The sequence below is a fragment of the Oreochromis aureus genome, linkage group 7 (assembly GCF_013358895.1).
Source record: "Oreochromis aureus strain Israel breed Guangdong linkage group 7, ZZ_aureus, whole genome shotgun sequence".
NCBI classification, from domain to species: Eukaryota; Metazoa; Chordata; class Actinopteri; order Cichliformes; family Cichlidae; genus Oreochromis; species Oreochromis aureus.
This window is the reverse complement of record NC_052948.1, coordinates 9,615,481-9,633,403: the sequence shown is the minus strand read 5'-3', so window position 1 is coordinate 9,633,403 and position 17,923 is coordinate 9,615,481. Positions and strand designations below refer to the sequence as shown.

The following is a 17,923-nucleotide window of genomic DNA, read 5'->3' as shown; positions in this document are numbered from 1 at the left end:
CTGCATTATTTTATTTGTGGAAAAGCAGCAGCTTCTTTTGCGCCTTGTGCCTGTCTAGCTGTGATTCAGCAAAAAGCTTGATCAGTATTCACTTCACCACGTCTGAATTGATGCACAGGGCTTTCATGGACCCATTAGTATTCCCCAAGCATCTCACCTGCCCTGTATGCAGCTGGTACCACCAGGACAAACCCAACAGACTCACCAGGCCTGTAGCTAAATGATAAGAAGCACACTGCATAGCAAAAATTCATCAGCACATACATGCACACAAAGATAAACATACACAGCATGCGCGTTTTCCTGCCTTTTTTCTCCGATTCCCTTTTTATTCTCAAGAGGAGAATAATCTGGATTGTTATTCTAACTTTTGTCTTCAAATGTGGTTTTATGTAGCTCCTCGGTTTAAGCATCCTGAGGGAGGGTAACACAATCAGAGGAAGCTGAAATAATTTACAAGGCCTCCCTAAGTCTAAGCCATCCTTAACGACCCCATCCTGGTCCAACAGAGGCCACACTAAGGCACCTTTCAGGAGGGGCTGTTTTAATGCTCCCTAAACATCCTCTGGAGAAGTTCTTTCAACAATATTTCCCCTGGCCTGGAAAAGTGGTACAGTCCAAGGTGGAGCAGTTAATAGCGGTGGGAGTTTCAATAGCAGAGAAGGAGGGGTCAGTGTGTCAGACTGTGGGATGGGGATATCCCTGGCTCACTGCCGCCCTGCCTGGCTTCCTCTATTACTGTTAATGAGATACCCAGCCTCACACAACTGGCACACACACAATAGGAGAGAGAGGGGAAAAGAAAGAAAGAGAGCCGGAATGATAGACACAGACAAGGCCTTAACTTCTACCAACCTGTTTTCACTTTCTGCACTTCTTTTCCATCTTTTTTTTCTTCTCTTGAACTGGAAAACATTTCCAGTCGTGGCTCTAACCTGTCCCAGGACCATGCCGTGCCTTGTTTTACTCTCAAACTTTCTTGTTCAAAATTTGTTCCTACTTAAAATTCAACTGCTTTTCCTTTCAGCTCTTTCTCCCTGCAGTCTTTTTAACTGTGACCAGTGAAGGCTTGCATCACCAGCAGTCCAGTATGCTCATTCCATGTGGGAATGTACTGTGCATCAAGGTGATGATTTTGCACCAACAACGCTTTGCATGTTGTGCGGATCATCGCCCCGTGCGATGGAGCTGTAGCGCTGCATTAACCAGCAGACGGCATTTGTGAAATGTTGTTTGCTCACACAGACGTACACTTATTTCTCTTGTGAGGGAGCCGTGTGTTCACACTTCCATACATCAGGCTGAGTAATATTGACTCAACAGCCTCCAGTCACACATTTTCCTCTGGTGATGTGACCCTTTAAACAGGGTTAGTACCAACAGGGCAGCGCTCGGCTGTGCTGCGTTACACAGTGTCTCAGGGTATTTGTTTGTCATTTCTCGTGCTGCTTCCAATTTGCATTGATTTCAGCTGTGCACATTGTGCCTTTTCTTTTTTTCATTTATATCCTACCAACCCCCTTCTTATCATCCCACCCCATCCCGAAGGCAGGATATCCTGCGCAGGGAAGACGCAACAGTAAAGACTATGGCAAACGCAGGTGGTCGGACTTCCCCTGAGCTGCAGGATTTGTTGTTTTGTTTCTTGTTTTGTTTTTTTCTTTTAATCAACCTGTAGTCATCAGTGTAATACAACTCACAAAAATTACTCCAAGCCATCATTTTATTCATAACAATCTGAAGTGACTTGTTAGGCAAGCGTGTTCAGCATCCCCGTGGAGCTTTTTAGACTTGACAAGATAAACATCCTAGATAGACTCAGTTTGCTTCCTGTTACAGCTCTTGCTAATAACAATGCTGACAGGAAACTGGTTCTCCTACATGACAAATAAACTTTGATCCAAGCTGTTTCCTAGCAACACAATACCACTGAAAAATTTTATGCATATTTAAGATTGCACGCATAAGGTATATTCGTTGTAACTCTTATGGTGCATTAGCTCGTAGGCTCTCCTGGCTCATATTTTACACTGAAATCCAAGCCAGTTTACTCCCACCAAACTCATCTGGTGCCGTTTCCTGTGAGAAAAGTTCTGTCATTGGATGTATTCCTTTCCCACTGAATGGTCCCGGTACTTTATGATACGAACCAGAGACGCAGCAACGGCACCCTACGATATAGGATACACAATCCTTCTTCTGTCTAAGACTTGGTTCATTTGTATCTGTCCAGTTACTGCTTTTGTTTGTGGACTTTTGGCTCTCAGTCAAAGTACAGTGTTGGGAAGAATCCACTGTGATTGCCAGCAGCTCCCCTGAATTAGGTCACGATTGTAATCAGCCTACTTTGTGAAGTCTCTCTTACGCTCATGTTCAATTTATCGTCAATTTGTAAAGTATTCTACTGAAACAGATGTCGGTAAATAACCTTATGACTGGCAGGCAAATGTCCAGAATCCGAAATCTCTGTGTCCTTGCTTATTCCCAACGTTATCCCATTTTCCAGCCAAGTAATTATTGGATAAAGGATGAAGTTGAACTTGTGACTTCCTGCTGAAGAATTCTGATCGCTAGGGCTGTCTGGCAGCAGTCTTTGTTCTCAATGCCAAAGTCAGGATCTGCATGTGAGAAAATCTTTTCCCACAACCGGCAGAAAGGGTTCGTGGATGGGAGGGGTAGAAGGCCAGAATCGACACTGTACCAAATTTTTCCAGTACTTTGTTTATTTACTTGTAATTTTCTAATTTGTTGGCAACTAGCTGGAGGCGTGTTTGTGTTTGATATCCCTGCATCGACGCACACACATACACACACAAATACCCCTCTGTAGATTGTGTTGGTGGTTCAAGCCGTTTACAGTGTATCCCTGGGGATTAGGACTTATTTGCATAGTTCGTCTGGAAAACATTTCCAGTGCTCCATTCCCAGGTTTATCAAATACCCAGTGTGTGAGTGTAAATGGATGTGTGAAAGAGGAAGAGGAAAAAGGAGAGGAGAGCGAAGCTTGTCGTTGTTTGATCATGTTTGAAGCAAGAAAAATTCTTCAAACTGATTCATCAGGAGTTGAACTCTAAGTTATAATTTCACTCCGTAAATCATAATTCACAATCAAAGACTGAATCGTTGTCCACATTTTGTTGCTATAAAGTTGTTTGATGAGGCTTCTTATGATCTGCAACCCTGTTACATGTTAAATATTTAAAGCACAACACCCTTCTCCAATTTAATTCTCCATGTGCGATATTATCATTTAGCAGCTATCAACCGTGCCAGAATATAATTTCTCTGGTGATGTAAAAATATATCAGAGTCCTTCACAGGATGGCCTCTCACTTTTAATTAATTACAGGCACATGCATGGGCGCACACTGACATCTTCACACATGCAGTACAGTATTAGAAGGATTAATCTGATTCTCTGGTTTAAGGCACGATATTGGACATAAACAGGATGGTAGTCATACTTTTTTAAAGGAAAACCATCCATCGTTGTTGCGTGAAAAACTGAGAATTACTGAGACTATCTGATTTTAAATAACTCTGCCAGGCATCAGTTACCATGTTGGAGACTATTTGGATGTTGAACATGTTTGCAGTATCTGGTCAGTGTTTTATGGGGCCAAGGCTGAGAAGCCTGCTCCATAAAGCTGGCGGGTATCCCTTTAAATCCTCTCAGTGTGTCTGAATCGTGGCCAGAACGGACATGATATAAGGTTTTTGGAGGTGGTCCTCTTCCAGCGAATGAAGAGATAGGTTTAAATGCGGCATTAGTGTTGGGGATGTAAGAGCTTATAATGTTTTAAGTTCAAAGGTTAGGGCCACGGTATAGAATGGTAATCCCGGAGGATTACTACGAGAATCTGGTAAATATCTGGGGAAATCCCTCTCAGGGTCTCTCAGATCCTCTGTTTGTACGGATATTATACCCTCTAACAGTGAGTCCACATGTGTTTACTGAACAGAGGTTTAGAGTTTTGCATGTGTATTAAACTGTTGAGATGAGAGAAATATCAACATTTGCCTGAGTCAAAACATTCAGATCTGACAAGTTACTGTATCGTCCCAAACAGTAACTATCTGCTGGGGTGGTCCACCAAGACCGCTATACATTTCTGAGGTTTTTGCCTGTTTGCATTTGCAGTTAGCAGGAACACTTACATGAAGTATTGTTGCTATGTGGTTGGCATAGCAACAACTAGACCACATTCACAACAAGCTGGAGGATGCCATGATTGGATCTTTTGTGATAATAATAGACTTGGAAAAAAAAAACGACATGTGGTGAAAGCACCCAAATGTGCTATTTTAAGTTATATAACGTAACATTACAAGTGATTATTTTCTTTTTGCGTTGTTAAGTATGCAATGATTCACTAACAAGAGGCAGAGGCTCCTGGTGCCGTTGATGAAATTAAAATTCGACTAATGAATCATTTGTGCAGCATGTTACCAGTCTGTGGACAAGGGTAGCTTTCATTAAGCCATGATTGTTGTGGGGTTTTTTTATCATCGTATTATTAATGTTATTTAATCTTCTTCATTTTCTCTCTAAATTGCTTCACTGTGTCTGAATCTCTCAAGCAGCTGGGTAGGAATTCTAGCAGTTAATATATATGCAGTTGCAAGCGCCACACAAATCAACACATGTACAACTACATGTGTACAGTAAGCACTCTGTCTATGCTGAAGGAGGAGCTAACAAAAGACCTCAAAAAATGTTTCCAAGAACTTTGATGGTTCCTAGTTTCTCTAATGCCGACAAACAAAAAGTAGAGACTACCTTGAAAATTTGGTAAGACATGAAATGGTTCCTCCAGTTCAAAGTAGCTCATTGTGCCCCTAAATGAGAGTGAATGCATATACATCCACAGCTTAGATTTTAGGAATGGTAAGCTTTGTTGAGGTTCTATACCACAGCCGTTTTTTTTTAATCAGGTGCTTTCAAAAGCCAGTGTAGAGTGTACTATAAGCTAGATGGTCAGAGAGATGTAGTATGTGCATGCTTGCATCTTTTTTTATTATTATTTCAAGGTGTTCAAGCGCCATATGGTAAAAAGCAGTCTTCTGACAAACTACCTAACTTAAAAAATGGACTCTTTCTCTCCTGTAACTGTGGCAACTCTCTGATTTATCAGCTGTTTTTATTTAATGAGAAAAGGCTTTCCAAACCTTCAGACTGAGAATTTCCTTGAGGCAAAGTGGACAAATGGATAACCTTTAATATCTTTACTGTGACAGGATTCCCTTTGGACGACAGGAATTGCACCCACATCCATATATATATATATATATATATATATATATATATATACACTACACACACCTGTGCACAGACCACACACAAATGCCAAAGGGCTCTCCCTGCAGATGAGCTGGGTCATTTTTCACTACCCTACCTCAGAGGAATCAAGTGCGTCGTAATGGAGCTCAGTCACAACGAACCAAAGTTATGGATTGATAAATCCCAGCTATAGAGCACAGTTCAAACTGACTAGACAGGCTGCAGGACGGGACTTGTGGAGGGGCCGATAACTCTTTTTCATTCCCCTTTTTTTCATTATAATACCTCGAAATAGATCCTGAAGCAAGATGAAGAAATGTTCTAGGCTGCACCCTGTTTAGCCCATCACTTCATAGCTTTCAGCTTCTTCTATATGTTGTGTCGATTTCTCTGCCTGGCTCATCTCTCATGTATTCTCCTTTTTTCTCCAATCTGTCTTCCTTACCCTTTTCAGCCTTCTCCCTTGCCAATTCCCTGTGAAGGCGAGCTGGAATAGTGAAGGTGCAGATGTGTGAAATTATGAGTACATACTGGCTTGGTAGAGCAAAGGGTTCCCTTGTCTTTTTCACCAGACATCATGATGCTGTCATCAGTTGCACTGAATCACTTGAAGCCTTTATTGCGTGCCTTTTTGCTGTACACTTGTACACCACAGTCATACCTATTTTTGTTACAATGTCTGACCATTGTGTGACAGTGCCTCCTCCTTTAAGTGCCCTACATTTCTGGCACAGGACTGAGTGACAGACAAGGCTAGATCTCCTAGAACGTTGCTATGGCAACTTTTGTTTGCATCTTACTTTGGCGAGCACGGAGCAGTGAGGCTGGTCAAACATTTATGTGCACGCGAGAGTGTGTGTGCATGTGTGCGTGTGTGCACTTGACACTGCAGGATGTTTCCATGCACTCAGCTAAAGAAGTGGGTGGTTTGAAAATCTCTGAAGTATTATGAGGATGGAAGCTCACCAAGCTCCTGTAAAGCCAGTGCTTTGAATGGTGTTGTTCTTTGGCTGTTTCCCTAATTAGCCTAGAGGGTCTTTGGATCTAGAGGACATACACACACACACACACCAGGCAAAATCAGCAAGGCACAGAGAGGATTTAGGCACCTTTTACCCCAAACTCTCCCCTGCTGTTTCTGGTCTCAGGGTACATGTTTAATAGACTAGTAGAATACATTAGGACACAAACACACACACACACACACAAATAGAACTTGCAGACAGCACTGTTTAATATTCAGCATGCTAAATGATTAGCGTGTTTGGTATTCCATCTTGTCACAGGGCAGGGAATAGAGGCCACATGGGTTCAACTGCTCTGCAGCACTCAGTGCCCTTGAGTTTACGCCACGAGGGCACACACAAACATGTAGGGTTTTCCTTTTTTTTGGTTTTTGCTTATGGGACATCAAACAAAAGCCAAAAAAAGCAAAGATAAAAAGAGCTCTACAAGGAAGGTTCATTGATCAGCAAAGTTCAGTGGGTTGTACACACAGATGCAAACACACACACTGTATAAAAAGGATACTGTGCAGAACCAAACACTCCTCTCTACGTCACACTGTCCTTCTGAGTGCAGTGCCAGCAGTATCAGTGAACACAGGGTCGCTTGGGTCTACAGTGATTTCTCATTGTCTAAATTATAGATGAAGAGAGGAGGTGTAGGGGTAAAAGATCCTTCCCCTGTGAACACTGACAGTCCACATCCTCTCAGATCAGCCCCCGCAATCACTGAGACTGTGTTTCATTGAGAAGACATGACATCACTCATACCTATTTGTGCTGAACTTCTGTACTCTTCTTTCAGGTTGCTGGCACTCTCAGTACATTTATAGACACACAGATAGACACACAGATAGACTGTATGGTCCATTCCAATAAAGGTGACAGAGAAAAGTCATCTGAGAGAAGACATGAAAAGAATCATGAACTGCGGGAGCCACCTTTAGAAAGTGGAATAAGCCCTTTTGACTCTTTCTGTACGTCTCATTTTCATAAAAAAATAAACACTGAATAATCAAAGCAGCCTGCGGCCATTCCCTCCTATACTGACACACTGTGGCGCTGTATCACCGCATTGTGCTTGTTTGCTTGGATGTAATCATAGGAGACTGTGGTGTTGTTTTAGAGTTTTAAATATAACTGCTGGTTCTGTGTGTGAGCCGCCCGTGCACACGTGTACGTCTGTGAGGCCAAAATTTTGTTCAACCACAAAGTGCAGTTGAAACAAATGTATATGAAGGATTTACAAAACAAAAAAAAGGAAATGGAAGAACCGAGACAAACACAAGGACGATATGGGCTTGAAACAAAGAGGAGGCGAGCAGGAGCTAATTAAGCATAAAGAGATAACTCCACACAACTGACTCTTACAGGAACAACATAGGTGTGGAAGGAGGGGGGGGGGGGATAAGAAAGCACTTCATTATTTTGGGATTAGGCAATGTGACCTTTCAGTGTGTAATCTGCAAAGAATAAAAAGAAGAATTTCAGACCATGAGGAATCAAGCGGAACAAGGTGAAGTCTAATGTTATGACTGTAAGGCATATTCAGATTAACTCTACCAGCACAAAAAAAACTATTGCTGTGTCTTCATGTGTTATCATCACACCTGTTATTTTTATTTCTCTTATCCACACAATCTTTTTACGAAGCACAAACCACTGGCTCACATTGTGCATATTTTTAGAGACCCTTTGATGACACTTTGATCTGTCGATGAATGTACATTTTGCTTGCGTGCGTGCGCGTGTGTGTAGTAGAAATGCCTTCTGGCAGTTTTCACCATGAAGCGAGAAAAGGCAAAAGTCTTATCTTTTCAGTTCATTTGGAATCGAGGCTCCTAAGGGTGCAAATGGCAGCGAGGTTGAACTTAAGATGTGAAGGCAGAGGTGGATTGGTGTGACTTCAACGCAACAAAAGTTTGGATCTTGCAAAAATCTTTTATACAGCATGATTCCCGATGTCTTTACTGTTCCCGCTAAAAGTGCCCGTGTGGTTTTTGAAATTCATAAGCGTCTCCGTCTGTCAGTTTTAGTCAGAGTTGTGATTCTATATTAAAATGAGTTGGGAAAGGGGTTTTTTTTGGTTTTTCTTGTTTTTTTTAGTGGAAGTCTGGGAATGGAGCTTTGTAGTAAAATAAGAACAAAGCAGAGTTGGCTTCAAAAATATCCCCAGTTTGTTTGAAGTGCCAGTATGTTTCTGATTTTAAAAAACGCCCTAACTGGAACCACATTTCAGTCCCAAAGTCACTCACGGGCAGTGAGGGTGGAGCTCACAGACACACACAATAACACGCACGCACGCTCCCATATACACACTTGTACAAACAAAACAGATCTCGACGGTCAGTCTTTTCTCTAGACATTCCTGGCTGCCTTTCCTTGACCCTCCCTGCTCCATCTCACTCTGCCACTCTGTGAAGCACTAGTTTGAGGGGGAAGACAGGATTTGGCCCTGCTATTATTTTTCCATCAGGTCTTTAATAACCTACTGGACTGAACTGAAACTGTATTCCCAATGTTTTATTTTTCTTCTGCATTGTAATCTAATCTGCACCATTCGTAGATGCTGTTGCGTTCAAACTGCAGACAAGTCGTAAAGCCTGTTCAGATGTAATGATCTCAGCATCATAAATCATCATCGGAGTGCTTGTGTCACAGCACACTTGCTCTCAAAGTGACGTGTTTAAGAGTGTCTGTTTATTTAGTCTCCATAAATATGTGGGAGAAGCAGACAACGGTAGACAGAGTGTGTGTGTGTGTGTGTGTGTGTGTGTGTGTGTGTGTGTGTGTGTGTGTGTCAGTCTTAATTGCCTACCACATCATCCCACAGTTAGGGTCGAGGAGATTCTCCATCTTGCTTCAATTAACCGTTCAGCGGTGTTTATATTGCGCTCCACCAACATAGCTTACCTTTCTCAACACAGACCAACAGCCGTGTTTCCCTGTCTGACCCTAAAGCCCCACTCTACCCTGTTAAACCCACCTCAGCCATTCAGATCTTTCCCCTTTGGACCGGTACTCTGCAGAAAAATACTAAATCAGCACCTCATTATTACGGCCACACCTCAGCCCAGAATAGAAGCAAACTGGCTCCATAACAAGGCTCAGTCAGGGTCCAGAAATGTTACACCTACAAGTGTTTCTCACTTTGTAGTTCTTGGCAATACTGTCTGTAGGTCATGGAGAGGTTAGTATGTATGGGAAGATAAGGGCCATGGACACTGGATAGGGTGGCTCAGTAAATCACAGTTGCCTGTTATTGTTCCTTCCTGCCTTGCTTCCCTTCTTCCCTCCTTTTTATTTATGTTTTTTCTGTGATTCAGCTTCATCCATGCCACACACGAGGAATCATTCATAGACTCATGCAGTGTAAGAGTTCAGGATCCTGCTTCTAATCTCCTCTGTCCCCCTCTTTCAATCTCCCTGGCACTGTTAAACAACAGGACTCTTATGACAGCAAATTGAGGAAGCTACCAATAAACGGAGATGTGAATTTGACCGGAGAAAAAGAATGAGGGGACGGCTGTATGTATTAATGCCAAAGAAAGAGTCATCTGGAGATGTTTAAGTTGGACAGGCCAGTTTCCGGTGTCTGGAGCAGGCCAAAAATATCCAGAAACAGAAAAATCCAGCAGGAGGGAAAAAGGATACACCTCCTCGTTTCTCATGTGACCCTCTACATTTAGCAAACTAAGCTGAATTTTGGGGTTGCAGCATACAAGATTGCAAGATAGCTTTTCAAGCCAAGCTTATAAAATGTAATTGCATCTTAATATTGCTAAATGTTTGGGAAGAGAGCATTTCAATGAATCACATATGGCGCAACTGCATTTCACTCAAATAAACGGAATGACACCAAGTACACAAATTTTAGAGAGCCATTTGACAACAAATAGCCAGGTATCCTTGACAGACAGGAAAAAGGTGTGCCACATGCATACCTGCTTTGCATGGGTCCTCACACTGTTTTCATAACATGGGGACTGCTTCTTGTTGTAAAAAGCAGAATAGCTGAATCATTCAAACTTTTTATAGGCACCCTCCGCTGCACACCTTAGTATCTATTTATGGATCCACAAACCAGACTGATTTTGTTATGTTAACAGCTTGCGGTTTTAACGGCTGCTGTTCCAGCCGTGCAAGGTGAACACAAGTGCCCAATTTAGGTCATACAAAAAAAGAGAGAGTCAGTCCAACGGCTGCAGTGGACTGAAGGGCCAGGATTCATTCAAGCAAGCCAAACCTGTGAGCAAGATTTGTGTTTGAAAGTGCAGACAGGAAGCTACAAGCTGTAGGGAGAGGCAGAGAGAGGGAGCGCAAACCAAAGATCGAGACAGAAACCTCTGCTTGTTTGCTTTTTAGCAGGGTATAACCAACATTTGAAGGTTTGTGCAGCTCTGTCACAGTACACTTGTTACATGCAGATTTAAAAGTGATCACTCATATTAGATAGTCTCAACTCTTCCTGCCCCTACACAGCGGATTTCTTAAAGTAGGCAGACTTTACGTTGTTATTTTTCAGTACCGTCCTGCAGACACAGATGTTTGGGTGCACACACACACACACACACACACATCAGGAAAGAGAGAGAGGTCTGCAGTTTCTCATGGCTGCGAGCTGCCGCTGCAGAAAATTCCCCCTCATCTCCTCCTCTCCCCGCCCCCACATCTTGCCTCCATTATTCCCGTGTTTTCGAAGCAACTCCGGTGACAGCGAGAAGCAAAGCTGGCGAAGTGAGGGCAGACTGGAGCACAGTCAGCCGCTTCTTCCGGCCGTCCCCCTCGGTTGCCGACCGATGGTACGGTCTCCCGCGTTCCGCACGTTCACACGCCGTTTGTGCACGGTGCCGGTAGGGAAAGGTGTGGGGAGGGGGTGGGCGGGGGTTGGTCGACCGGGACTAGCACCGTGGAGCTGAGTGCTTTCCACAAGGAGGGATGAGAGAGAACCCTCGCTTGAAAAACGCTCCACGGTCGCCGTTAATTAGCGCCTATTTATTTTTTGCTTGAACGGCGAAGACGTGAGAAGACGGGATTATACGGCCAGCTCGCAACTAATGTAACTAATGGTCACAAACATGGATGCTGATGTGCCTCATCCTCTAGGCCGGACAGAAAAGCGGGTGTTTTTTGAGGATTTTCTGGCTGTAACACGACTCATTTCTTTCTGGGATTAATTTTTTTTATTTTTATTTTTGTTTTCCTCTCCATCTTGGAGCCGGCTTCTGTGGGTGGCAGTGAGCATTTATTTGCAAGGTACTAACTAATGATAACCTTACTGCGGTCGCTTATACTGACCAAGCATCACTGTCAACTGTGTGTGTGTGTGTGTGTGTGTGTAATTGTGCTGTCAGCCCCAGCGAAGAAATAATGAAACACTGTGAACATGGCTGCTTCAGACAGCACTGTAGTGGTATATGCCTCACTTTCATCTCTGGTCTTTAAATATCAGCGTTTCTTGGTGGTGAGTCAGGCTTGAGGATGCATGTTAACCAATTCAGACGTGACCACTAATGGGGTCAGAAATGTTGCTTTGTTGAATGCATCATGAATCACACAACAGGATAAGGTGATGCAGCCAGTAGCACATGTGCTTTTGGCCACTGTTTCTCTCAGAGGAGCTGCATTGTAAAGAAGAAACCTTTTGTAACAATGTATATTATTTAGCTCATTGTGCAGCCAGATTGTGTTATATTGAAAATTCCTCATTTTCTACTTTTGTCAGCCTTCTTTACTGATAACAACCTTGTAATAGAGACTTATTACATTTATTTTCATGCAGTTTTGCAGCCAAAACCCATCTGTTTGTGCCAGATTGGGCTGCTTAGTTTTTGTTCCTCAGGGCAGTGATTTGTTACCTTGACATTAAGACTTGCACTATTCCCATGCGCCTCAAGCTGAGCCCCAGTGACAGCGTGCATGCCACATTACAGTTTGAAGTGTTCTGCAGACTGGATACTTTAAATGTTTGATTATTATACTCTAGTTTTGTGCTGAGTAATTGAGCAAAAATATGTGGATTAATGCGATGTTATGCCTTTACAGCAACCTTAGTTGCGCTTGACATCTCTGAGTTGTTGTACAGCTCACATCTGGTTGTATCTGCACCACTAAACCTACCACTAAGCAGCTATGGTAGTAATTAAAATCACTGTGTACTGTATAAACACATAGTGTTTTCAGAGATATAATGTAACTCCAGGACAGGAGGATGGGGGATAAAAACAAAGGGCAAGGTTGGAAAATGTAAGGGTTTGTGTGTCACTTGACTGTGTGCACAGGTGCACCCAATCTAAACCCTCAAACCACAGGAGATCAGTGGCGAGGGGGAGGGTAAGCTGAACCCTGCAAAGACACTAGAAGCCACACACACCCACCAGTAATGATTTAGGGAAGTTCACACTGGGATGAGTGCTGCGGTACTTCTTTCCCTCACTTTTTCTGGTATCATCGTCTCTTCGCTAAAGTCTCACCCCGATGCAAGCTGGCACAAATGGTGAGAAAGTAGGCTAACTATGTTAAGGAGACACCCTTACAAAATTACAATAGCCTCAGGAGGCCAATATGATCCTCTTGATAGAGTTACAAACCAGTTACACTTGTGTTCAGATTAATAGCATCTGTTTTTTCAGAGGAGTTTTGGACAATGGTGATGTTTCCCCCGTCTCTTTATCCCCCCCCCCCAAATACACACACCATCCTCCAACCTCTCTAGTCCCCATCTCCCTGATTTGAGGGAAGCGTGGGTGGAGCCATAGGGTGTTTGTGTTCCTCAGGGTCCCTGCTTCCTGTGAAATCGCGGAGGATCTCCACATGTGCTGAAAAACATATGTACACCCAAAAAAGCTGAACACTTCAGACCCAGCCTCTTCACATGGCTTTAAATGTCCGGCAGTGTTTATGCAGTGAATGTTAAAGGCTTGGTCCTGGATTTGTTTGTATTTGAGTAGCAAATGTTAGGGCAGGTTTGCAGAGACGGCTTGGCTTTGTCTGCTGTGTAACATATTTGGTCTAACTCGTGTTTTCCCACAGTTGACTGTTTCATCATTGCACCTGCTTCACTGTTTACGCCTGACCTTGGCAGACGGATATTATTCATTCTTTTGGAGCTCTATTCAGCAAACCTGATATCAGCAAAACAGACAAACACTCCAGTGAACACTGTCAGCAGGCAGCTTCCCTCACTTTGGTCACTAGTCCTCTGATGGATAGTGGATTTCCTGCTCAAGGAGGAATGTTAAAAATGTCCGTGAGGAACAGAGCAAGGCCCATTGTGTGTATTTAGCTCAGCTAACCTTGTTATGGCTCGAGCTAACACACATGCAAACTCCAAGCCTGTCATGCAGGATATTGCTCACATACTGTACTCATTGATGAGAGGCACAATGATGTTTTTCAGTTTGAGCAAAATATATGAGTCATTCGGAAATGTACCGAATTTATTTGTTGTAACAATGTAGTTAGTGGGGTACAGGTGTATGTTTGGATAAGGTGTTATAAACAAGTATATTAAGAAACATATTTTTTTTTTCTATTTCTCAGATGACAGAGGGCCGGCGATGTCAGGTCCATCTGCTGGACGACAGGAAGCTGGAGCTCCTCGTTCAGGTGAGTGTGTCTTCCTCCTGACCTCTAGCTCTTTCTTTCCGTTCTCCCCTCTCACTTTACAGACTCTCAGTTCCTTACAGCTAGGGAGAAGTGATGTCTGCAGTCCCAAGGGACTTCCATTATTGCTGACGAAGGGAAATTTGGTCAGGAGTAGGTGACGCTGCGCTTTCTTGATGCTTGCCCTGATCTGTCTCATACACATGCATAAAAGCACACACAGGTTGCGCTTGCAGCACTGATTTGCAGTGCCTGTTTAAACTCTGAATCCTGACATACAGTTCCACTCGATCGAGTCCTAAATGGAAACCTTTGCTTTAATTACCCTGGCTCTGCTTTTAGCCTTTAGTTCTCCCAGCAAGCCTTTCTGTAGTAATGAATAAAAACAGCACCATCCTAAAAAAACTGCCTCTCTTTGATTTACGTTTTTACCATTACCTTTTTCAGCTTTCAGCTGCAACTCTCCTCTGGTCTGCTTTCTTTTCTGTACCAAAGGTCTTCATTGATTGCTAATGATATTGACTTTTGCCATTCTTTTTATTTTCTTTTGGCTTGGCTAGATACACTGAATCGGATTCATTAGGAGCTCCTTACACTCTTCCTAACCTCCCATAGTTCCCTTTGGTCTGACCATTACTCGATTCCTCTGAAACAGAGAAAGACAAAAGAAAGTAATTGCCCTGGAACAGGAGAAGAAGAGCAGGCAGAGAATAGAACGATTGACGCAGAAGCTCGGGAGGTTGAGAGGGAGAGAGAAAAATGAGATGAGGGCTAAGGAATGAAAAGGAGATGACACTAAAGGGATGGGAAAAGAGAGGAGAAAATGGAGAGGAGCGCCAAGGATAGGTCTGCTGACTTTCTGATTTGATTACTCTGCCAGAACTGATCCTCCCTTTCAAATTGGTACTTCTTTTTCTGCTCCTCTTCCTTAGTCGCTCTGTCTGTCTCTCCACTCTTGGCTCCTCATGTCTTCTTTTCTCATTCAACAGCTGGCTAGCTTTTACCTGTCTTTCCAGTGCTTTATCTCAATTTACAAATACAACTGTTTCAGCTCTATCTCGCATCCATCCACCCTCTCTATTGCTCTTCTCGTTTCTCTCAGTACATCAAAATAAAATAAAAAGACAACTTGGGGCTTTAACATAAATATTTCTTAATGTAGTGCTTATGTGAAGAGTTTTGTTGGTATACTCGGATAAGGAGTGAGTGATAAAAATTGGCTGTGTTAACAGCGTTTGTGAGAAGAAACAAGGCTGACAAAAAGGTCAGAAAAGTGGATCTCATTAACAAACTTTTGTCACATAAATCAGGAAACTGCTGGCTTTCTTTCTCTCTCAGTCCCTGTCCTTGCCTCCATCCGTTAGGCGGATGTTCTGCAGGTCATTGAGTTGTTACTGGGACCACAGAGAATCACAGTGTTATTCTTAAGTTTTCCACTGAACTAAAAAGCAGTCCAGTCCTCCGCTTGTTTGCAAAAAAAAAAAAAAGATTTGGATGTTCACATTTCAAAAACAGTCTAAACCAGTGTGTTTATTTATAATTTGTGTTTATTTATAAGTCTCCCCCGATCGTAAAACAGCGCCATTGTCAGGTCTGTCCCATTGAGGTTTTCATGAAACTTGTTGTAAGCATGCCAAGTACACAAGCCTGTTACCATCTGAAGAAAGGTTGGCTCCTACTTCTGTCAGTGAGTTGTAACACTGACCAGCTGTTTAATCCCAGAAGAGTCATTTAGCCTTGTCTACTTCCTCCAGTCTGATAGCGTGCCCTTTGTGGTTTGCTTGTGGAGTAATGCCTCATTGGCAGGGAGCAATGTACCAGAGGGACAGCGCACTTATTAACCAGGTTGTAAAGATGTAAAGCTAACTACCAAACACACCTCTCTGTGAAAATGTATATCAGTACAGAAGCTATTACTTATGTAGGCTAGACTGTTGCAAGGCTAAAGGGTGAATAAGGTTCAGTTGTGTAACAGTGTTGCTTTTCTACATCCCTGAGTCCTTTTACATAATATGAAGGGGAAGTTCAGTAAACTGTAAGTCCGTATGCAAAGCTAAAAATATAAGAAGAGGTTATTGTGCAGGGAAAAATCACAATAATGCAGCATGTGTCTCCAAAAAGCCTTAACCTTAGACAGCCTTACAGGGGATAGGCTGTCACTAATAAATCAGCTGGCAACTCATAAATCTGAGCAACTCTGAAGGCAGCAAAGACCTCACTGGGTGTTTGCAGAGATCGGGCCATGACTTGTTTCCAGCCAGCCAAGTGTGCAACTGTGTTTTTGTCACTTGTCTTTAGTGTGTCTGCTGCTCGCTTACACCTCCCTGTAATTCTTATGCTGTTAATTACCTGTGCTGCTGAGGAGGCACAGGCTAAATATCTATTAGCAGTAATGCTGTCTAAGCTTTCAGAGAACTGTACAGTCTGATAGATGGCTCCATAGTGTATGTGTATGTAATGTGTGTCTGCACGGTCTGTATATGTCTAGGGTGTGTTTAGTGTACCGTATCACTTACAATACTGCCTGTCCTTCCCTGTCTACATCACATTATTACACATCTGGTATTTGTAATCCCAGAAATAAGCTGCCATGCATGCTTGTGGAAATGGTGGGTAGTCACTTGAAGAGGAAAACAAATGCAATTAAGCCATTCAGTGATGCCAGTGTGATTCTGCTTTCTGAGTCTTCTAGGTATTCATAACAGTGGTTGGGCAAGAAGCTAGGTCAAACTTTAGAGAAATGCTTCCTGTGTTGTTCTTAATCTTCAGTAATACACTCCTGATTTTTAACAGCGTATCTGGGGTTTATTTTAGCGCCCCATCATCTGCCCAACAACGTGCCAATATGTCCCTGTTACCCACTCACTGCTTGCTACGCCGTGGTGGGATGGATGTTGTTTAATTGATATTGTTGCCACAGCAGTTCGGCTGCTCTGTGGTAATGAAAGACCATCGCAGCATGTTCCCCAGACTGAACCAAAACAGGTATTACTGCTAATGCCATAAAGATACCCTCTGTTCAAAACCTAAAATTTCCACATATAAAATGTGTTGAGGGCTTCAAAGACTTCTAGTGTTGATCATCTAAGTTTCGGCTCTCCCATTTGGAAGAAATGACAGGGCCAATCAGACCTGTTTTGGATGGGAGTACCAATTTCAGTTGAGTCACACAGATCAGGACCAAAACACAGAGAAAATCATCACTCTAACCTCTGCTTCTCTGCTTGTGCAATGTAAACATACAGCCGCAGAACAAAAAAATATTCAGAGACATTCACAATCTTATCTTTGCTAAATTTACAATTATTCTCTCTGTAAATATGTATTTGGAAATTTTACTCTTAACGAGACATTTAAATAGAAAAACAACATGGTTTTGTGCTCTAGCACAATAACCATGTTGTTTTTCTGTTTACATCTGTGAATATAGGGTCGAATCAACTTATGCGGTAACTTCACCTTCAGCTCTCTCTTTCAATTCTGATCTCTCCTGAGCCTTAATGTGTAGCAGGATCACTGTAGGCGTCGTGATTATATGGGATCTAGGTCAGTGGAGATGTGGTAGTGTGTGTGTGTGTGTCTGCATGACATCACCTCCTTCCCTTTAAATAGCTCTCAGTAGCTTATGACACTGAAGTTGTAGCTATGCAGTGAGTAGATACTATAGGACATTAGGAAGAGGCTCTTAAGAGTGTGGATACTATGGCGCTACAATGTAGCTGTTGTGTGTGTGGGCATGTGTAGAAAAATGGCTTCAGACAATATGTATTCCTCATGCCCTCCTCTCGTAGACAGTACAAACACATGTGTTCCTTCTGTATGCTGGGAGTGGCCTGTATAACACGGTCTTGTGGCTGCATGCAGATGAGTGTGTATGCATGTGTGCTTGTGTGCGTAAATGTAGGCAGCGAGGCACACCCATGGTTAACCTCAGTTACTGGTGCACTTTTATTCAGGATGTGACAAACCAGCAGCATATGGCAGTATTCCCTGGACTCTTGCTTTGCTTTAAAGTGATCTGCATGCTATATAG

At 42.8% G+C, this 17,923-nt stretch overlaps 1 protein-coding gene across 7 annotated transcripts in view; it reads left to right on the top strand.

Moving 5' to 3' along the window:
- frmd4a (FERM domain containing 4A) overlaps positions 1–17,923 on the top strand; it is a 94,111-nt gene that overhangs the window by 47,649 nt on the left and 28,539 nt on the right. For 6 of the 7 annotated variants that reach the window (XM_039615153.1, XM_031737248.2, XM_031737249.2 and 3 more), the window contains exon 2: positions 13,828–13,893. In XM_039615153.1, coding sequence (XP_039471087.1) covers positions 13,828–13,893 — 66 coding nt within the window. Of the gene's footprint in view, positions 1–11,152; positions 11,542–13,827; positions 13,894–17,923 lie in introns of those variants that run through there. The other variant, XM_039615154.1, reaches the window with a different exon arrangement.